Here is a 23,023-nt window from a genome sequence, read left to right as displayed (position 1 = left end):
AAGTAGACAGTTTTGGGACATGAGGTCTTTGGAGTAGTGATTTGAGTTGGGAGGTTCTACCTTATAGATTATTGTTATAAAAGGAGTCTGTGAACTCAGGTGAATAAACAGGAAGGCATCTTAGGAGAAACTTCTCATATTTTGACACTTAGTTCCTCAGCTGTCAGAATTATGAGACATGAAGTTATTTTCTCCATAAATTACCCAGTGTTGGGCATTTACCTAGTGTATGCGTCAGCATACAAAGACACACTCCAAAATCCATATGCTGAAGCCTTCTCTTTCAGGGTGTGACTACATTTAAAAACAGAACGTTACAGAACTGGGTCAGTTAAAGCAAGGCTTCCCTAGGATTAGCCCTTTCCAATCCGACTGGTGTCCCCACAAAAAGAGGAAAGGACACACAGAGGCACCAGGCAGGCGCACAGAGATGACCCGTTGCCAGCAGATCCCAACTACAAGAGCTATTAAAGGATGTTCTTCATGGGCCTGCAGAGATGGCTCAGTTGGTAGGAGCTTGCCAGGCAAGCGTGAGGACCTAGGCTCATTCATTCATATCCCCAGAACCCACACAGAACTCCCAGCCCTGGGGAGGCAGAGACAGGCCAATCCCTGGGGCTTGCCTGCCAGCCAGTTTACTAAACCACCACGCTCCAGGCTCACCGAGAGACCTGAATTATAAAAATAAAGTAGAAAGCAACTGACAAAAACATCAAGTCTGTCCTCTCCACATACACACACACTCATTCACGTGCACACACAGGTACGCACACACAAATAGAGAAATTAAACTAAAAATGAAAAAAACTTCAAATCTGAAGAACAAAAACAAACCAGATGTACACTTGGAGCAAAGGTAAAAATGAGAGAATCCAACTACATCAAGTGGGTAGGTAAATGAAAAATAAAAACAGAAGCAAAAATCCGCTTTCTTCCTTGGGACAGTAAAATGGTTCATCGGGTAAAGTCATTTGTCAGCAGGCCAGACAAACCTGAGTTTGATCCCTGGAACCCACATGCTGGATGGAAGACCAACTCCTATAGGTTGTTCTCTCACTTCCACATGAGTATCATGACATGCAAACGTGTGTACACAGGCATACACACACACACCAAGATTAAATCAATCAACGTAAAAGGGAAAAAGCTTTCTCCTCTTTCAGTTTCTATAAACCCTGATTATTAGGGGCAGAAGTACACCTCTAAGTTTTTTATACCCAGGCCCTAACTCCCAATGTGACCATAGATGGATACAGTCCTTTAGTAATGAGGTAATTAAGGGTAGATGAAGGGAAGAGCGATAATCCAACATGACTGGTGCCTAGTAAGAGGGACAGACACCAGAGACATGCACAACAGGACACAGAGGGAAGGTGGCCACCTGCTAGGCATGGAGAGAGGCCCTAGGAGAAGCCATGCCCCTGAAGGCTTGATCTTGGACTGAGAACGAGGCATTCTGGCAGCCTCAGAAACAGGCCCACTCTAACCATGACTGAACACATAGTAATGAGAGCCATAAAAGGGAGAAGAATGTTAAGGATGACGGAAGGGACAATTTTGGAGAGGATGCTCTTGCATTATGCATCAAGAAGAAGGTGGTTAATAATCTGCTCCTGCCATCTGTCTCCCAAGTCAATGCCCATCCTTCCATCTGTTCACTCCTCCAATAGCAAGGCTGGAAGGCCTGGTTTCCTGGATCTGAGCCAGCAAACTAGAGGACAGTGGTGAGATTCAAACTCATCCATCTTCACACTTGTTAGTACCTAATCAAATATTTAAACCTAGAGGGCAAACCCAGTAGAGCAACTAAAATTAGTATTGTCATCAGGATCAGGCCTTCATTATTCATACCTTCCATGACCCCTGTTAAAATGATAAATTAAAAAGTAACCAGAATTCAGTATAAGGAAAGGAGCTCTCAGGTACTAACACAACCCAAGATTCAGGGAAGGGGCAAGAAAAGCAGAAGTTACAGCAAGATGGCTTTGAACTGAAAACAGTCCATATCCGGTTGCCTACCATTGCACAATCAGAGAGGAAATGTGAGAGCAAGACAGGTTATTCCTGGAGGTTCCAGGACCTCAGGGCAGTACAAGAGGCCTAAGCTACGGAAAATGGGTCACTAGGCAGGTCAGAGTCTCGGCTGTTCTTGAAAAGGTTGTCAACCCAGATCAGCAACCTACAAAGCACCACGCATACGTCCTCAAGGCAGCCGCAGAAGCAAACCCACAACATCGGCATCACCACGTTGGACTAGCATCTAGATTTTCAGCTGCTGAATTCTGGGCAGATCCTCCTTTGTGGCTTCCATGGATGCCAAGATTGCATCTGTCTGTGGGTACCACTAGGGGTTTTCATTGTCAACAGTTTCCAATCTGGTGAGGACCTACTCGAAAAACGGCTTGGTTACTTCGTAAGATAGGTTCACAGGGATGCATTCTCTGTGGGTAATTCATTGCAATGTTCTCTGACCTTCACAGCCACTCTGTACGTAGGAAATATAATCCTAGACTGAGGAGATGACTCAGTCAGCACAGCACTCGCTGTGTAAGCAGGGAGACCTAGGTCTGGATCCCCAGCCTGGCAGTGTGCACAGGGACTCCCAGTCCTGGGACAGAGGGAGGAATCCTGGTGGTTACACAGAAGACAGCACATCCCCTGACCTCACTAGACAGGAGAGCTAGTCAAATCTGTAACCTTCAGGTGCAAAGAGACAACCTGTCTCCAAACTGAAGAGAGTGATAAAAGAGTCTTGACATCAATCTCTGGCCTCTACACGGACATGCACATGGGTCCATGCCGCTATCCTACATGCATATACAAGAATACACACACACATACCCACGTGCACAAACAGGAATATATATGTGTACACATGCACACATACACATACAGAAAAATACACAAACACATGCACATACGGAAATATATAAATGCACAACACCCCTGCACAAACAGGAATATATACACACATAGAAATACATACACATATAAAGGAATATATGCACACACGCACACACAAATCCCTATAGATATCTGCTACCCAAAAAAAGCTTTCTCAAACAAGACATGAACACAGCACTCCCAGGCTGGAGGTTCGGCTGTGCATTAGTTCCCTGGGGGAAAGGGACAGCAGGGCAGAGCAGAAGGTAGAAACACACATTCCTTGGTCTACCCTGGTAATGGGACATAAGAACGTTCACCTTTAACATCAAGTTTCCCAAGTGACTGGCATATGATCAGGAGAGAAGACACAGCCTCCAATGTAGAGTGGATACATTCACCTTTTTGGCTTCTTAGCAAGTCCCAAACTGTGCCACCTGGGCAGACGCTTCCTGCGGGGAAGGCAGCAAGTGCACAGGACACCAGGCGGGGACTCCCTGCTACCACAAGTTCTCTAGTGATACAACCAGCTCAAAGGCTTGTGACAGCAGCCATGCCTTTGGGTCCTATCCATTGTTTCAGGTCATAAAAGCGAAGCAGCAGAGAGGCAAAGCATGTGTACACAGAGGTCACTCCCAGAAGCTGAGGAAGTCTGGGCTATGGCTCCCAGGTACACCCTGTGAGTCACTGGGGGCCTGTCTACACGAAGGCGGTGACAGGGTTATTTAATCAAACCCCAGCCATTTCCCAGAAAAACCACCTCATCACCCTAGAGAGAGAAGGGAAAGCAAACTGTTCCCCAATCACCTCATTATGCAGACAGGCGCTGGGCTTATTTCTTGAAAGCCTGAGTCATCAAAGTATGTCTTGAACTTTGAAATCTGTTGCCAACATTGTGCCCGCAGTTTTCCCCATATGGCCATGGCATTTTGTGGTGTGTGTGTGCGTGCGTGTGCGTGCGTGCGTGCGTGTGTGTGTGTGTGTGTGTGTGTCTGATCACAGTCAGATGGACAGCCCAGGACAAAAGACCACGAGTGGCAAGGCTGCCACGGCATATACCACAACTTCTGCGGCTGCCATTTTGTTGAAGGCCACGTTGTAAGAATTGTTTTAAAGCCAGTCGTGATGGTGCATACCATTACTATCAGCACTCTGGAGGCAGAGACAGGCAGATCTACGTGAGTTCTCCATGTCTTGAAAAATCAAAATTAAAGTTCTTTAAATTTTTAATTATGTGCATGTACGTGTGTGAGGAAGTATGTATGTGCACGTGTGAGTGCAGGTACTGGTGGAAGCAGAGACCCAGGGGTGTCAGATCCCCTCGAGTTCAAGTTACAGTGGCTGTGAGCTACCCAAAATGGGTGCCTGGAATGGAACTCTGACCCTCTGCATGAACAAATTACAATCTCTCAAGACCTCCAAATCTCATTTAAAAAAATAAAAATAAACCCACTGGATGTGGTGGTACACACCTTTAACCCTAACACTCTGGAGGTAGAGGCAGGAGGATCTCTCTGAGTTCAAGGCCGGCCTGATCTACATAGTGAGTCCAGGACAGCCAGGACTAGGTAGAGATCCCATCTCAAAAAAAAAAAAAAAATCAATAAGTAAATAAATAGATAACTAAGATCTGGGAGTGAGGAGTACTTAGACTAAATGAGCTCGATGCAGGAAGAACACCAGAGGTGGCTGTCTAGACTGCCTTCTACTCTTTGACTCCTTTCAAATATCCAGTCACAAATCGTGTGCCTTGATTGCCCAATGCTGTGTTCCTTGCCCCTTCCCTCATAGAATCCTGGGGCTCACACTTAGGCTGAGGACACGCCAGTCCGAGTTCCTTGCAATGCCCTGGGCAGCTGTTTGTGCTGGATGCTCTGTCTCCAATACCTGTTTGGAACATGGGAGAAAAGCATCTGTTCTGTGCAGAGAGGCTTAATGGCACCAGGGCTGTTTGTGCTGAAACACAAACTCAGCAGCCCTGTGCTGGCTCAGGCAACAGTAGCTTTATCCTCACAGAATCACATAATCCTGCAGCGGGAACGCATTGGAACTGTACTATGTTCACTCCGCTCTCTGAGCTCCTCTGGCTTTGTTAGAAGAATCGCGTTACATGCACATTCAGCACAACTTACCACTGTCCCTCCCTCCTCTAGTACAGCCCAGGATCATCACCATCCTCCTGAAAGGAGAGCGATTTGGCTAACTGAAGTAAGTCTACACTAACTGGGTGCCTCAGAATATTTTGGTTTAGACCACACAGCAACCATGTAACACAAATACCAACTTTGAGGAAGCAGGCTCAGAGAGCTGATGTCAGTTGTTCAAAGTGACATAGCTGTGCTCAGACACGAGCAGCTGACTCCAGCAGAGTTATCATAACCCAGCTCTTCCTGATCAAACAAGCCTTCACTGTTCCCATCACCCATGAAGCAAACATGGGAAAACCTGGGCTTAATATTCTTCCCTTAGCCTAAGATGTGTTTATAAACTTGAGGCACCCAGATGATCTCCTCTTCCTTTTCCGTTTTGATGGAGAATGGCCATTTCTCTGGCTCATCCTTAGTCACCTTGACAGAAATATCAGGTGTTTCTACAGCCCCCATTCTGTATGAAAAGGGTGGTGCTATGAAAGCCATCCCAGCAGCCTGTAGCAGCCTCACAGCTGGTTGTGAACCTCAGCTACTTTAGTTCTATATCATAAATCCTTGCTTCTACAGAAAAAGCAACTCTCCCCTTAAATGATGGGATAGGTACTGCCTGATTACTGCTGAGACAGGGATATTTTCAAACACTTTTCTATAGTAATGTCCATGCTCGACACAAATGTTTAAGGAAAGAAAATATAACACAGATTTCTTGCTGTTCTGTCATTGGTTTTTGAAACAGACAACAGGCAAAATGTGCCCAATACAGTTCCTAATCATAATCAGAGAAATAAAACTATTTTGAGAATGTTTTTACTATCCTATGTAAGTAGTTTTCCTTTGTGAAACCCAAGAAAATTTTAGTTCACCTTGTCTCTATCCAGTCATGCTGAGGGGCGCCTTCTCAACATTGTCCTCCTCTGTGCAAGTTGCCAGACTTCCAGGCCATCAGATAAACAAAAGATGGCTGTGAACTATCAGGCATACACTAAGAGCTCAGCTAATTCTGCTGCAAGAACGAATGGTGTTCACTTCCTACATGCTAGACTGAGGACCCTCCAAATTTGAATACTCCTAAACATTGTGGTCTAAGAGCACTGAGAAGTGGCTTCTAAGGTACCTCTTGACTGACATTCTAGAATCATCCACCCTCTATTTTTAACTCATTTCTCTGTCTTCAAGGCAAAATAGAGAATAAAAACCAACTGGTTTCCATTGGGGATTATTTTTCATTTACATTTTGTGGCAAAATATTTCTTTTTCATTTCTCCCTTCTCCCATCCATGAAATATTCATTTCCAACCGTTGGACAGTGACAACAAAGAAGAAAATTCTAGAAATGGCAGTCTACACTTGCCAAAAACAGATATGGGATATCAGGAAATGAAATTAACTCTTAGCTACAGGGAGGTATTAAGAGTTGTTAAGAGAACCTTTGGGGTGTTTGATAAGTACTTACTGTATGCTTTTGGTATTAAATGCAGGATGTGGGCAGTGTAAAGAATAGAGCAGCAAGGTGATAAGAGCTACTTTGGCCAGGCACCACCTTTCAGTTTTTGTAACAGACACAGATCCCTAAAAATACCAAACTGTAACAAATCAGTCTATCATTGGGTTGGCCCTGTGTCCTCATTGCCAAAGTCGGTGCCCTTAGTACTGGGATTGAGTTAACATTCCCCATACTCCCCTGAGCCTCCTTGCCTTTCATCCTGTCCAGGAAGACACAGGTGGCTTGTGTTTGTCATTGCCCTCTCTCCCCTGACTCCTGGAACTTACCTTGTATCTGGTCCTTTCAACTCTTACCAAGCAAAACTGTGAAGGTGGGGAAGGGCCAGCCTGTCAAGTACAGAGCAAAGCTCAAATCTGGATATGAATAAAGTCTCCAAGAAAGGGCTATGTTGCTTCCAAGTGGAGCTAACTCCAGCACAGTGGATTAACTATGCTGTGCCTAACATGATGGCGCACTCAACCTCAACAATTTACTACTGGAAGTTTCCCTTAGAAACCTGCCCCTCCTCCAACTGGGTATTTCCTAATGAGCATTCTTAGATGCAATTACCTCTCTCCACATACCCTTTCCTCTGGTTTCCACAGAATGAAAACTGCAAAAAAAAAAAAAAAAAAAAAAAGCTGACCTCATCAAATGCTCTGAGCCAGGCCGGTGCAGAGTGCCTAGGCCCTGGCTTATACTGTTCTATTCAGGGTCCCAGCAAGTCCACTCTCATATATACACTCAGAGCAAGGCAGAAACTATATCCAAAAATACAATCACAAATGGAAAGTGTGTTAGTTTTGATCAGGCTGACACACACCAGAGTCACCTGAGAAGAAGGAACTCAACTGAGGAATTGCCTCCATTAGATCGGCCTATAGAGGCAAGTCTGTGTGGTGATTTTCTTGATTAATGAGTGCTGTGGGAGGGCCCAGATCAATGCGGGAGGTACCACTCATGGGCAGATGGTCCTGGGTTATATAAGAAACTGCGCTGAACAAGTTATGGGACCTCGGCTTCAGTGCCTGTCTTGACTTCCCTCAGTGCTGGACTATTATCCACAGACTTTTCCTCCTGCTGGTCATGGTGTCACAGCAACAGAAAGACGAGGACAGAAAGTTGAGAGACAGCAAAGACAAGATCTCCAACTCATACAACCCTTTTCTCAGTAAGTGCAAACCCATGAAAACAAAAGGCACAGTTGAGTAAATCTCCCATGAAGATGGCGTCTACAGTTTGTTCGAGATTTCTGCACTTTGGGTGGAACATTCCTCCATTTGGTGATATATTAATGATTCTTAAATCAGGAAACCTGGACAGCTGTAAGAGCTTATAAAATCTACAGCTGTCACATGAACAGTAAACCAGAACATTCATTACCTACATAAACTATTCATATTTTACAGGGAGGGGGAGCTAATCTAAAACTTCCCTCGGTTTACAGCGAAAACTCCAATGGTGGGTAGTAGAGGAGGAGATTAATCTACAGAGAGGGCAACTGCATCCCAAAAGACCAAAGAAAAGACAATTATATTACCACCTACAATATTAGCAATAAGTTGTTGACTTAACCCCCTACGACAGATCTAATTAGAAGGTGGCAATAAATGTTTCCAGGTGTTTAATTAAGTGTGATAATTATTTCTTTTCTTAAACAGAAATGGAGTCATATGTTTACACTGCGAAGTATAATGTTCCCTTTAGTTAAAACATCGTGAAAACACCTTTGTGTAATACCGGATTCGATGCATGATAAAAATATCCGCTGTGATAAGAAGCACTTTAAGTGATTTATCAGCGCTTAACTTGCAGCCACCAAAATACAGCGGCTTTTTAAAAGCCACCCTGACAGGGATTTTTGTTTCTTTGGCGGCAAAGTTTTGGTAGCTGTGCACCTCGGTAAATAATTTGTGTTCAAAGTGTCGTTTTCCCACCAGCATCTAATGGGATTTTTCAACAAACGTGGAAGAAGTTTCATGGGAATCCACATGAATTCACAGCAAACACACAGCAAGAATAAAGCGAGCGGTAGGAGAACCAGAAATTATGACTACACGGAAACTCAGCAGCTCAAGCACAATAAGGTTGTTAGGATGCGGCAAACTGGTGAAGGGATAATTTTGTGTAGAAATATGCCCACTGCAGTGAGAGTACCGATGCCCACTCCTCAAGAAAAACAACTTAGAGCGGGATGAAACTTTCAGACTGAAGCAACCCAAGGACGTTGCTATTTCAACACTGGGCAGTTGCTAGCGCTGTGAGTTAGGAAATCAATCGGTTTAGAAACGTGGTGTTGCTGAGTCAATGAACATCTTTCAGGTGCCCAAGTCGTTTGAGCAGACTGGTCGTGAAAACGCCTCTCAGCAGCCCTGGGTCTCCTGGCCATGGGAACCCATCAGGTGTTCTCCCAGCAGGTGCTGGAGGATCGGCGCCACCGGGAAGCACGCGGGACGTACAGAAACGCACACAACTTTCTTCACGGGACCTCTTAAAGCAAAACCCTGGCCGCCGCTCGTTTTACAGTGTAGGACTGGATAACAATCTCGGGCCAGCATCGCAGTCGGCAATCTGGGGCATCCTCAACCACACAGGCAACCCCTGCATCTGCGTGTGAGGGTGGTTACAGGGAGGACAGGACCCTGAGCCAGAGCGGACCTCAGAGAAGAAAGGGAGGAAAGAGCGGGCTCTACGCGGGGGCTGGAGGCGGTCCCCGGGCGGTAGAGTCCCAGCAACGGACCTGGGATCCACGGAGCGGCGCGGGCACGTTAAAACTCCGGGACTTCCCGAGCTGCGCGCTCCCACAACACTCACGCCCACTTACACTCCCCACACGCACTCACTCACACCCACTCTCACGACCGGAACTCCTGGCGAACTGCAAGTGCGCTCCCAGGAGCACTTTGAAAGTCCCAAAATAGCGTCTGGTTTTATCGTTACTATTTTTTTTTTAACCCCCCAGAACCCCTGAGCTCCGCTCCTGGAAGGGAGGCACTTACTCGGAGGAAGGGCGCGGCGGCGCCGGGACGAGAGAAGAGCCGGGAGGTCCCGCGATGCTGGTCCTGGGAGGCTGGACGGCTCGCGGTTCCCCGACCCCTAACAACCCCGGGCGGGCCCCAGCGCGGGAGAAGTGCTTGCGCCTGGGGCGGGGCCAGGACGAGGTAGGGGCGGAGCCTTGCTCCGGGGCGGGGCCGGGAGGCGGGCTGGGGGCGGGGCCAGGCTACTGGGGCGAAGCAGGAAGGAGGGCAGGGGCGTGGCCTGGTGGGGAGGGAGCGTGGCCGCGGCAGGGACTCAGCCGACAGGGCGGTGGGGCGGAGCTGTGCAGCTGGGCCGGTGGAGAAGCAAAGGCCACCTACTAGGGAAGGGCCTGGAGGCACCGCCGGAGCTGTGTGGCGGGGAGCTGAAGAGGGAGATTGAGCAGCACTTCCGAGGATCCCTGTACACCGCGGTCCGTGCCAGCGAAGTATAGAAAGTCACCTGGCAGCGAGGCGAAGACCTCTGGGCGCTGGCGACCTACCTGGGCGATCTCTCAGTTTCTTTGCATAAATAAGATCACCTTCATTGTTGATGTGGTCAAATGGGGCCACGCTCATTTGCACCACGACTGACACTTAACCCTTGTATGTGACTGATGATCTGCGGAAGTCTGTGGCTCCTGCTTCCTTTTCACCTTTCTCCCTTTTTCTCTCCTTGTTTAAGATTACCCAGTGACTTTCTAAGCCCTTGCGATCCTTGGCTTCCATTGTCAGAGGTTGTGGGATTCCAGTCATTTCTGGGTTGAAGTCTTTCATTGACTTCCTCCTGGGAAGCCTGTGGTCTTGGACACACACTCAAACACACAGCACAGCACTCTAGCGTGACGGAGAGTCTAGAGGAAACACCGGGAAGAAGCCAGTTCTGGCGTTTCCTTTTGTTAAAGAGCCATTCCTCGGTGGCTCCTGTAACTGGCAGAGACCATCTCACGTGGGAAGAAGAGGAACGCACCGGTACCATAAACATTCGCTAACGGAACTATGTGAAGGGAGTTGGAAATACTGTTAACAGATTTAAAATGTGCACGCGACCATTCTAATGTTCTCAACCGTCCGTGATGGAGCCCTTAATAGCTACTGGAATTTAGTGAAAAGAAAGGTGTATGAGACTGTCCAAAGAAAGTGACATATTCAGGAAATATCGGATTGCCTGGAGCAGATTAAAATAAAGACTGGGTTGGTGAAGTGGACAAAGTCACAACGGTGTGGGTTTAATGCATGACAGGAACATACACTTAATACAGAGGTGTTTAAAGGAGGGCCACTGCCCAGGGCTGTAATTAACATCATAGGTGCCAGCATGATTTTTATGGAAGGGGAGCTCCAAGCTGGATCTGGATAAGAAATGGGAACTTCACAGTCTTTTCCAAGGGACAAGAAATGGTGGTCTACAGTAGTTTTCTCCTAGACTAAAACATTTCATCCTATATAAAACTCCTTAATCGGGAAGGTAAACAGCTGGAAATAGCTTCAGGAAGTCCCCAAAACTAACCAGAGTCACCAGGCCCCTCTATAATCTTATAGACACTTGCACTTATTCTTTATCTGGACCTTTCCACAACATTATTGGAGTCTTTTCTCCAGATCCACATGCTTCCTTCTCCATGCTAATCCATCGTGCCGTCTTCCTTCCTCCTCTCTTCTCATCGGTCTCTCTCCCATGATTCTCCTGTCCCATAAAGTCCCAGAACCTTAGCCATGTCTACCCTATTCTGCCCTGCCCAGGTACAGGCTGCTTAATCAATCATGTAGGTTTACACAACAAGGATAGGTGTATCAGGGTAGTAACTAAATCTTGAAGGCCAGTAATTTGCATCAAAATAAAGGATCAGAACAAGTACCAGCACTGCAAGGCTGTTCCGTGTGCTCCAGCATTCCTAGCTTTTGTGAGCTGTCACCCATGTTGGGGTGGGCCTTCATGATGCAGCTGTCATGTCTGTTCCTGTAAGTGACCCCTCACCCAAATTCCAATAAGTAAGCCCAATAAATCTCACTGGCTCACCAAGCTGGACTTTGGTGGCATCACTGCTTTGGCTTGTCATGGGATCCATGTTTGGGGTGAGTAGATAGGTGTGTTTCATCCCTCAAGGAACATGTAGCAAGCATTTCCCTACATTACAAAGTATTGGAGACCAGGCATGCCTTCATACTCAGAGTTCAAAAGGCAGAAACAGGTGGATCTCTGTGAATTTGAGGAAGCTTGGTTTACACAGTAAGCTTCAGGACGGCCAAGACTATGTAGTGTAGCCCTGCCCCACCCCTACAAAAATATTATTACTACTATTAAAGTAATAATAATACACAAAGGATTGGAAGCGAGGTTGGGGCAATGTTTGGACTGGTGCTAAAAACAACACCAGAACCAAAACTAGAGTCTTTCATCCTCCAGAACCCTTGGGTGGAGGAAGGCAGAAGGATTTTAAGCATGGAAAACACGTCAAATGTTGTTCTATTTAGAAGTGTAATGTAATGCACATTGAGACGTAAAATGTTGCTCTATAATAGAAAAGGCTTTCAAATATGGAAATAAGAATCCAGAGCCAGGTAACATACTTAGTAACTGAAAAAACCTGGCAGGTGAGATGCTGTGGTTGACAAAACAATATCTCACGGAGGGATGTCCAGTCTGTGACCCACTGAATCTCTGTATGTGTAACATTACATGGTAGAAGAAATTCTGTACTCATGAGTAAAGCTAAGAACATTGAAATGGGGACATTACCTTGGGTTATGAGGTGAGCCTAGTCTAATTATATGGGTCCTCTAAAGAAGAAGTACATTGAAGCAGAGATTCAACATGTGACAAGACATTCAGCCTGGGCCATGGGCCAAAGACCATAGGTGGCCTCGTTAAGCTAGAATGGGCCCCAGCTAACAATTCAAAAAGGATGTGGGCCATCAGCTTCACATCCTAGAGAATTAAACTCTGCCATTAACCAGAATAAGCAAGGAAATGTTTCTGTCTTTAGGGTCTCCAGAAATTAACTCAGCCCTTCAGACTCCATAATTTGATACTGGTAAGAGTCCATGCTGGATTTATGATCTATGGAACAATAAATAAAATTTTGTGTCAAATGCCTAACCTTGTGGTAATTTATCATAGCAGCAATTGGAAACCGGTACAGATACTGAGGGTTGAAGTAGATGGAAAGGGTAAGATGGACTCAAAACTTAGAAAAGGCCTAGAGATGGATAAGGTGTTGGGGTGGTTTTACAAGGTGTCTAAATACAGGTAGTGTTTCCCATGATCCTCTCTGCCAGTTAACTAGAAACTATCTCAATGGCTGTGACAAAATACTACAAAACAAGTTAAGGGGATGAAAGATATATTTGGGTTCAGTTTCATATAATGTAGTCTATGGTGGCGAGGGAGCAGGGCATAGAGGCTCTGTCCACAGGTCAGGAACATGAAGAACATGCAGGGATTTCCACATGGAATGGTCGAGGGAGCAGATATGCAGAAGCATGAAACCAGAAGCATGCACTACCTTCTAAGGCCCACTCCTAGCCACTTCTGCCAGCCAGGGCCTGCTTCCCAAGGTTTTGAAAATAGCACGGTGTCTTAGGGCTTTAGTACTGTGAAGAGACACCATGGCCATAGCAACTCTTACAAAGGGAAACATTTAATTGGAGCTGGCAGGAAACATGGTGGTATGCAGGCTGCAGGCAGACCTGGTGTTGGAGAAGTAGCTGAAAATTCTATATCTTGATCTGCAGGTAGTGAATCTGTAGACTGTGACACACTGGGTGTAGCTTGAGCATATATGACCTCAAAGCCCACCTCCACAGTGACAGACTTCCTCCAACAAGATGACACCTACTCCAAAAAAGCAACACCTTCTAATAGTGTCACTCCTTATGGCCAAGCATTCAAACACCTGAGTCTATGGGGCCATTTCTATTCAATCTACCATACACAGCAAGCTCCAGACTGTGAGCTTATGGGGGCAAATTTCAGATTCCAGCCAAAAAGCATCTATGGCCACTAGGTGGTGTTTTGTCGCCATTATTTAGAGTTCTAATACTAGATCTGCCACACATCCACTAGATGTCTTTGGACATAAAGCCTTAATGAGACTCAGCTTCTGTTGCATGACTTCTGTGAGCCACCAGGATGCCCTGTTATCTGAAAATTCAACTGCATTAATGTTCACTGTTGCTTAACTTCAGTGTGTGAGTAGTATCCTCTGGGTTTGACATGTCGACTTCCATCATGAAGCAGAGTGGCTGGGGTGACCACAATGTCATGGCAATGAAACTGCAGACCTAGACAGCAAGTAGCAAGGCTTATGGGACCACAGATCTCCATAAAATGCTTCGCTGATATTCCAACCACCACTCACTCCTGCACCAGCCAGGGTTTTAGATATACTAAAGTATACAGGAGGCTAAAAATAATTGCCTGGAAGTGAGACTCTTCTGTGTTGAGGCTGTTCACAAGTTACTAATGCTCCTGCAGGTAACACCAGTACCATCATTCATTTCCCCAAGCTGGATTTGGTGGAATCTTTCCTTGGTCTCTCTCCTCTGCCTTTCTTCAGTGTGATAACCATTCCATTTTTGTCTCCCAAAGAAAACTATGTGACTCCTGTGAAGCACTCCCTTGCCTGTATTCCTTATTCCTTGGCCCCATTATTATGACTGGCCCATCTGGGAAAATATTTCTTTTTTTTAAATAAGGACTACCTAAGAATCAAAAAGTATGAAACCTGGTGCAGTAGCTTCCTAACACCCAAAGGCAGGCAAGTCATTACAGAGCCTGGATGAATCTACACAGTGATTGGGAAGACAGGAGTTTACTCTTTACTACCTCCTCTCACCATCTTTCCCATTACCTCAGCCTCTCTCCCCTTAATATAGACGACGTTCCCTCCTTGTTCCTAGAAAATGAGGGAACTGATGGAGCATTTTCTTAGCATCTAGGCTAGCTGCCAAGCCTGCCATCTGCATCTTCACTCATCTCCTCTTATCTCAATCAGATCAGGCCTGCTCCCAGTCCTCTGGGTCCTCTCTGATCCATTCCTTCTATCCCTAGGGGTCAGCTTCTATTAATGAGCAATTTTATCCTCAATAGGTCCATTCCTATGTTCAGTTAAAATATGAAAATGCTAAAATATATTTTAAAAAACTAATACAAAATAAATAAATCTCAAAATAATCTACTTTACCAGAACCATCTATACCTGCATCCCACAGGCACTAATAGAAGGAACAACACAGTTTGCTTTAGGGGGCAGAGATAAAATGTTGAGGGAGGGACACAGTTGTAATCTCAGACAAGCTGTATCACTGTCATTAAAAAAGCTATTAATTTCTATTACCTTTAACCTTGTTTAAAAATGTCCTCTGCATCCAGGCATACATATAATATAGGGCTTAAGTTTGCTTTGTAGTAAAATGATGTCTAAAAATTAGCAGAAAAATTAAAATTCTTATCTCACCTGGATCAATTGCTAGTTGAGACTGTTTTTTGTTTTTTTGTTTTGTTTTGTTTTAAGCTAACTGTTGCCGGTCTCCAGATGGGTACTATAACAATCAGGAGTTGATTATACAACAGCAAAATGTATTCTAATGGGTCGTTTGTAAAAGCAAACACACAAATACCATAAAAAAGTAAAGTCCGTAGACCACCTTATTTTGAGTTTTGTATGCAGCTTGAGATTATGGGCGCACCTCTGTTGAAGCTTCTGTTGAAGCAGAAATAGCTCTCTTTAGACAGAGTTATGAAGTTTTAAAGAGCACTGTGCTTCAGGCCTGCTGCGATGGCTTAGCAGATAAAGGCATTGGGGACAATGCAGAGACTCCTGACACACACCTGGCCTCAGCAGCTATCCTTGGCCACAGAGGGAGATTCCACAACCGCTTTCCTGTAAACTTGGCTCTAAAGCCAGAACATGTGGCTGAAGCTGCCCAGTTGTACTGCTTGCTGGGGCTGGAACATGGCCCCCTATTTCAAACATGATGTACAGCTTTCTGTTTTGATGTTTTCCTTCACTGCTTAAGCTTTCCTTTAATTCTATTTCACCAGCTGGAAGCTGTGGAAGCTGGGTGTGGTTTTGCCATGAGGTCACCACTCTCTTTACTCTAGTTAGCAGCAGGCTTTTCTTTGAGCTGTTTTTGTTGTTGTTGTTGTTGTTTGTTTGTTTTTTGCTTTTTCTTCTTGAACACTGGACTTGCATTTCCTGGTACTCCCTTTCTCTTCAAACTGTACAGTTTGTATTTTTCCTTCCGTGGCTTGCTCCTTTTTATTACAGATCTTCATAAAGGGGAATACATGACATAGTTCTTACTAGGCTGTATTGAAATCTCCCATGACAAAGCCATTAATCCAACACACTTCACTCATAGGCAGATTTTTCAGACAAGGATAAAAAGCAGCCACATTCTTTGCCAAAACATCACATGGTCTCTATAACACTTTCATGTGAAATTTCTTGAGCTGGGCCCCATAGTGCAAATCACCCTCAGCACTGTCTTTCATGCTCCTTCTAGTGTGGCCCATTAAGCTCAACTTAAAAGTTTTCAACTGCTTTTCTAATCCAAAGTCTCAAAGTCTACATCCTTCCAACAAGCTGCATAAGCAACCCTGTCATAGCAAGGCCCTGCTCCCTGGTACCAACTTCTGTTTTAGTCAGTGCTCTATTGATATGAAGAGACACCATGACCAAGGCAACTCTTGTAAAAGGAAGTAATTAACTGGGGCTGGCTTACAGTTTCAGAGTTTAGTTCATTATCATCATGGCAGGGAGCATGGTGGCACATAGGGAGAGCAGCAGAGTTCTACAACCAGACTCTCAGGCAGTGAAAGAAGAGAGACACTAGGCCAAGCATGGGCTTTTGAAATCTCAAAGCCCACCACCAGTGGGCTTTCCTCCATGGCCATCCCTTCTAATCCTTCTAAAGTAGTGCCACTCCCTGATGACTAGCATTCAAATATATAAGCCTATGGGGGTCATTCTTATTCAAACCACCACAGTAGGGTGTTTTCTGGGGCATCTCTTCTACTCCACTGGAATACATAGCTGTTTTGTGCTGGAACCATGCTGTTTTTGTTACTATGTCTCTGCAAGTGTGTGGATTGCTTATGGTGATATAGCTACCTTCAAAATATTAATTCTGCTGATCCTCCTACACAGAGAATATTTCTGTTTTCTTATGTCTTCAAATTTCTTTCTTCATTATCTTTAAGTTTTCATTTTAGAGATATTTCACTTTCTTGGTTTGGTTTATTTCTAATTAATTTTGAAATTACTGTAAAAGGGATCACTTCCCCAACCCCAGATTTCTTTGACAGCAAGTTCATTGTTAATGAAAAATGACTAAATGTTGTACAGTTTTATTTCCTGCTACTCTGCTCAAAATTTTTATATGCTACTCTGCTCAAAATGTTTATATGCTCAAAATGTTTAATGTTTATATGTTTTGGTGGAATCTTTTAGGTTTTTTAAGCAGAGTATACTGTCACCTGCAAATTTGACTTCTCTGCTTCCCATGTCTTCTCCTGCCCCTCTTTTTTCTTGTCTTATTCCTGTAGCTAAGATTCAAGTCTATGTTGAATATGAGTAGAGAAGGTGGGTACACTTGTCTCTTCTAAATTTCAGAGGGAATGTTCCGTTTTACATCATTTAGTATAATGTTGGCTATAGTTTTGTCATTTATAGCCTTTGATATGTTGAGGTTTGTGCCTTCTTTTCCTAATATCTTCAGGTATTTTATGAGGAAGGGATGTTGAACTCTGCTGACGACCTTTTCTGCACTTAAATCCATTTATGTGCTGAAATTATACTTACTGATTGGATGACGCTGAATCCACTCTGTGTCCATGGAATGAAATCAGCTTGCTCATGGTATATGATCTTAGTGTGTGCTTTAACTTAAGTTGCAAAAAATTAATGTATGGTTAGACTGTATCTCCAGTATGTTCAATTGGGGAAATTGTTCTACAATTGTTATTGTTTGTTATGTGTTACCCAGTTTTGGTATCAGTGTAATGCTGGCTTTACATAAGTCTGGTAGCTTTCTCCTTCTGTTTTATGGAGTCATTTTGAGAAACATTTGGTATAGCTTTTCTTTTACAGTTTGTTAAAATTTGATGGTGAATTAATCTGCATCTGTTTGTGTATTGGGTGACTTTCTGTTACTGCTTCAATCGTATTTATTGCTGCAGATCTGTTTAGGTTATTTCTGTCCTCTTCACTTAATTACAATAGGTCATATTTGTATAGAAACTTATCAATATCTTCTAGAGATTCATTTTTGTATTTGAAGGTTAAGTTTTGAGGTACTCACTATTGACTCTATATTTCATTGTAATCTATAATTTCTTTTTCATACAGTTTTCTTAAGTTGTGTCATCTGTTTCTTTTGGTTAATTTGGTTAGGACTTTTTCCAAAGAACAACTCATTGATCTGGTCTATACATTGGTTTTTTTTTGTGTATGTGTTAATTTCATTAATCATGCTTATTTTTATTTTTATTATTTCTTGACATCTGCTACCTTTAGGATTGTTCTTGTTTATTTTTAAGAACCCGTGGTACCTTCTTAAATTGAGAACTTAAAACTTTTAAAATGTAAGTACTCATTGCTTGTTTGTAAAACTTTCTTCTATGGCTTTGGGAGTTGGTGAGAAGAGAGCTATTATTCTGAATTATTTCTGACTTTATAGGTATGCTGGCTACTTTTATGTCAATTTGATGTGATTATGAGAAAAGGGGGTTCAATTGAGAAAATGTCTTCAGAAGATCAGGCAGCAGCCAAGACTGTAGGGCATTTTCTTAATTAGTGATTGATATGGGAGGGCCCAATTCATTGTGGATGGGACCGCCCCTGGCCCGGTGGTTCTGGGTTCTATAGGAAAGCAGGCTGAGCAAGTCATGGGGAACAGGCCACTAAGTAGCATCCCTCCATGACTTTGGTACCAGCTTCTCCCTCCAGATTCCTGCTTTTTTCCTTCAATGATGAACAGTGATATTGAGGTTTAAGCCAAATAAATCCTTTACTCCATAACTTGCTTCTTGGTCATGGTGTTTCATTGCAGCAGTTGATACCCTAATTAAGACAAGTTTGTGCCAGGAGTGGGATATTGCTATGACAGACCTGACCATGTTGTTTTGGGGAGGATTGTGGAAGGACTTTGGACATTTGTACAAGAAAAGTCATTGAGTGTTCAATGCTTGCTGAGATGTTTTGTAGGAGCGTGGAAGAATGTTGAAGGCAATGCAGAAGATGGACTCGTGGCTTGTGAAGTTTGAAAGGGAAGTTTAAAATCTCCATCTGGGCCATTGTTATTTTTGAATTAAGATTCTGCAGTTCTGGTTAGCAGGAGCTGAAGAATCAGCCATCATTAACAAGATACCAGAACTACTAAAGTGGAACCTTTGCTGTGCTGGGATACTAGATGCTGGTCAGCTGGAGCTGAGAAATTAGCAGTGATTATGAAGAGACCAACATGATTGAGGTGAAGTTGTCCGGGGGTGTTTCCTGAGAGCACACACAAATTGTGTTCCAGAGGCAGCCAAGGTTGTACTTCATACTGGCAGCTTAAGAGTCATTCAGGTAGTACTGGTTTTAAAGGCACGAAGGTGCCATGGAGAGCAGGTGGGGCTTGGCACCGTGAGAGGCTAAAAGAGGCCATTGGTGAAGTTTCATCCACAGTGGCCCTTGAAATCTCAGTATTGAAGGGGTCATGCAGAGAAGTTGAGGCTTGGCACAATGAAGAAAGCCCGTGAGAGGCTATTCGTGAAAGTGCGGTCTATTGGCAGCAGAAGACCCCAGCATTTTGGAGATGTCTGTAGCATGGGATTAGCAACAAAAACAGCAACACTAGAGTGGAGCCAGCTGGAGGCTGTAAGACAAGTGTGTGTTGCAGAGAACAGAGCAAGAGAAATGGCCCGTGCCACTTGGAGAAGCACAGATCTTGAGTGGATCCCACTTGTGTATACTTTTGGAGTTTGGTTTTGCTTTGACTTCTTACTGTGCCCTTGTTCCTCTTGAAGAAAATACTTATCATTTTTTTTTTTTTTATGTTACAGGAGCCCACAGATGAGAGACTAATTTTAAAAAGAGGTTTTAGTTTTAAGAGACTTTGGATTATTAAAGAGACTGAATTTTAATGTGTATGAATTTTTAAAACTGGGATTTTAAAGTTTATAAAATGTTTTATTTTATAATGTTAATATTAATGTGTAATCTTGGGGATGGAGAAGAAAGGAAAGGTTGTGGCTTAACACTGAGGTATTTGTGTGTCAAGTTGACAAGGGTTCAAAAGTGCTGGCTACGTTTATATCAACCTGACACAGACTTCTGATAAAAAGAGAGCCTCAACTAAGAAAATGCCTGTTTAAGATCAGGCTGCAGCCAAGGCTGTAGGGCATTTTCTTTTTTAAATTAGCGATTGATATGGGAAGACCCAGTCCATTGTGAATAGGGCCACCCCTGGGCTGGTGATCCTGGGTTCTTTAAGATATCAGGCTGAACAAATGATGGGGAGCAAGCCAGGAAGCACCCCGTCCATGGTCTCAGCATCAGCCACTGCTTTGATTTCCTGTCATGACTTCCTTCAATTCTGAACAACAATATTGAAGTGTAAGCCACATAACCCTTTCCTCCCTAACTTGCTTTATGGCCATGGTGTTCATTGCAGCAATAGAAACCACAACTAATACGGTAGGTGAGTTGGTATTATTCCCTTGTAACTTATTGTTTCTTTTGCTTTATATTTCTGATATCTTGATTACAAAAAAATCAAGAGAAAGGCTTCTCTGGATAGGTCTTTTTTTTTATTTTATATGCTTTCTTGTGCTTGAGTATGTATTTCTCTCAATTTGGATAATTTTCTGTCATAACTTCCTTCAACTGATTCTCTATGCCTTGCATTTTACCTCAGCTCCTTCCTCTCTCTTATGGATTCAATTCATAGATTTGGTCTTTTGATCATATTTCAGAGTTCTTGGATATGTTTCCTTGTTGATATCTTCTACTTTGTTGGTGTTACTTTCTACAGTTTTGTTGTTGTTGTTGGGGGTGGGAGAGGTTTGAGACAAGGTTTCTCTTTTAAGCTTGGACTCACTCTGGAGACCAGGCTGGCCTCGAACTCACAGAGATATACCTGACTCTGCCTCCCTTAGTGCTGGGATTACAGGTGTTTGCCACCACGTCCCGCCAGTTTTTTTTTTTTTTTTTAAGATTTTAATTTTAATTAAAAAATGCTTTGGTATTTAATGTCCATGAATGTTTGGCTTGCATATATGTACACATGATTCTCATGGGAGTAGGACTCCATGGAACTGGAATTATGGTTCTAAGCTTCTATGCGTGCTGGCAATTAAACCCAGGTCCTCTGTAAGAGCAGTAAGTACTTTAAAATGCTGAACCATCTCTCTAGACTCAGATTTTACTTTTATCATTAAATAAGTGTGACGTATATTCGTGAGTGTCAACTTGACTACAGCTGGTATTAATTAAAACCCAGTGGCTGAATACACCTGAAGTTTTTTTTTTCTCAATTAAATCACTTGAAATTGGAAGACCCACTTTAGTCTGAATCTTTTGAGGTGGGAAGACCACCTTTAATCTGCCTCACACCTCATGGTAGCAGCCTATATAAAATACGTGTAAGAAAGAAGGGCTTGTTTTTGCCAGTTTGGCCTTGCTCTTGCTAGCAAGTTTATTTCTTCATTGGCATTAGAGCCTACTTCTTTGGGATTCTGGAATATATTAAAGACCAGCTGAGACATCCAATCTTATGTGCTGAACAACTACTGGATTCTTGGGCCTTCTGTTGGTAGACAGCCATTGTTGGATTAGCTGGACCAGTCTGTAAGTCACTGTAATTATAAATACGTATTTTCATTCTATAAGATCTGTTCCTCTAGAGGGCCCTAATATGATAAGTGTACATCTGTTGAGGCCAGAAGATACTGGGTCCCTTGGACTTGCAGTTACCAGGAGGTTGTGAGCTACCTGACATATACCGAGTGCCCCACTCTGATTTTTCTGCAAAGTATTCACTCTTACCTGTTAAATCTTCTTTCCACCGCTACTTGACTCATATTTTCAACATTTTTCTTAGAAAACAATAACAAAAACACCTCAAATTTCCTTGCTGAATTTTGTCTCCCATGTTGCTCATGTTTTTCATCTATTCTTTTCTCTGGGATACCGATTTTCCTCTCTATAGTTTATATTCTATTAATCTGCTTGTTTTATCCTCTTTCAGATCACTGATACTTTTTCCCAGAAAAGTTTTGACATTTTCACCTGGCATTTTACCAGTGTCCTTGTTTTTAAGTTCAGTACTTGTGGAGTTGTATTGTCTTGCTTTCCCATCTTCCTGTTTCTGTGTTGCCATTTTTGCATTTGTTGGTTTGTGTTATCTCCTCTGGATTTTTTTTTTTTTTTTTTTTTGTGGGGATTTTCTTACTGAGCAGCTTTTCCCAGCACCATGCAGAGGATGAAACAAACTTTTTGGAAGCAATATTTTATATTTCTCTTTCTTGCCTCTCACATATGTACCCTCTAACCCACTATCTTATTTGGAAGTTCAGAAATAGGCTTTTACATTATTAATTACTAAAGAATTGTAATGCCACAAAGGTATATGACCATTCTGAAAATGGTTCTTAGGTGTGGCAGAATTATCCAAAGTTTACCCATTATACACAACTTCCATAAAACCTCACTCCTATGGCTCCCCAATTTCCTCAGCTGATGGCCCAGTGTCCCCTTGTGGGAGAATACAATTTAAAAACTATTCTGTATTGTGGATTACTAATTATCTACAGTATTAACAAGATTGGGCTACAGTGATAGCTCAGTCAGTAAAGTGTTTGCTTAGTGGGCATGAGTTTCTGAGTTCAATCTCCTAAAGCCCACATTTGAAAAAGCTGGGCTGAGTGGCATGATGGTAATCACGAGGCTCCAAATGTGGAGAAAGGTGGCTCTCCACGCAGAAAAAGTGTAAGAGACAGAAAAGAGCTAGAGGACACCACAAAGGCCCTCTAAATCAACATATAAACTAACAGAGACCAAGGTAGCATGCACAGAGCCTGCATGAAGTCTGTACCAGACGGGGTCCTACAGTTGAAAGAAAAAGCAGACACATGGACCCCCCCCCCACATCTCTAACCTAGAGGGTACCTCCAATTGATAACCATTTGCAAGTGAAATTTTAGTTTCCTCCAAGGGAGGCTTTAGTTTCTGTTTCTTGGTATCGGAGTTATGACTTGCTCTACTTCCTATTCAGAAGTAGGTGAGGTCCTTATGCACTCAAGTCCATGCTGCATCACTTAGCAGCTAAACCTGCTGGCACTCTTTCACATCCCTAATTCCAAATAATCTTTATTTTCTGCTACAGTGTAGGGTTCTGCAGTTTTAGATCTTCACCACTCAACACATGCAGTTAAAAGCCTCTTTGCCTCTTAACATGCTCAAGCATGTCTGTTATTAAAGCAACCTGTAAATAATTTCAATTGT

General features: G+C 43.4%; 1 protein-coding gene across 1 annotated transcript in view; it reads right to left on the bottom strand.

Moving 5' to 3' along the window:
• Positions 1-9,658, bottom strand: part of Tnfaip8 (TNF alpha induced protein 8) — a 116,671-nt gene extending 107,013 nt beyond the window's left edge. The window contains exon 1 of the mRNA XM_055622712.1: positions 9,516-9,658. Within this exon, the coding sequence (XP_055478687.1) occupies position 9,516 (1 nt within the window). The 5' untranslated portion in view covers positions 9,517-9,658. The remainder of the gene's footprint in view (positions 1-9,515) is intronic.
• Positions 9,659-23,023: the final 13,365 nt, after the last annotated feature.

Source organism: Psammomys obesus, unplaced genomic scaffold (assembly GCF_907164565.1).
Source record: "Psammomys obesus unplaced genomic scaffold, mPsaObe1.curated_primary_1811, whole genome shotgun sequence".
NCBI classification, from domain to species: domain Eukaryota; kingdom Metazoa; phylum Chordata; class Mammalia; order Rodentia; family Muridae; genus Psammomys; species Psammomys obesus.
This window is presented reverse-complemented; position numbering and strand designations above follow the sequence as displayed.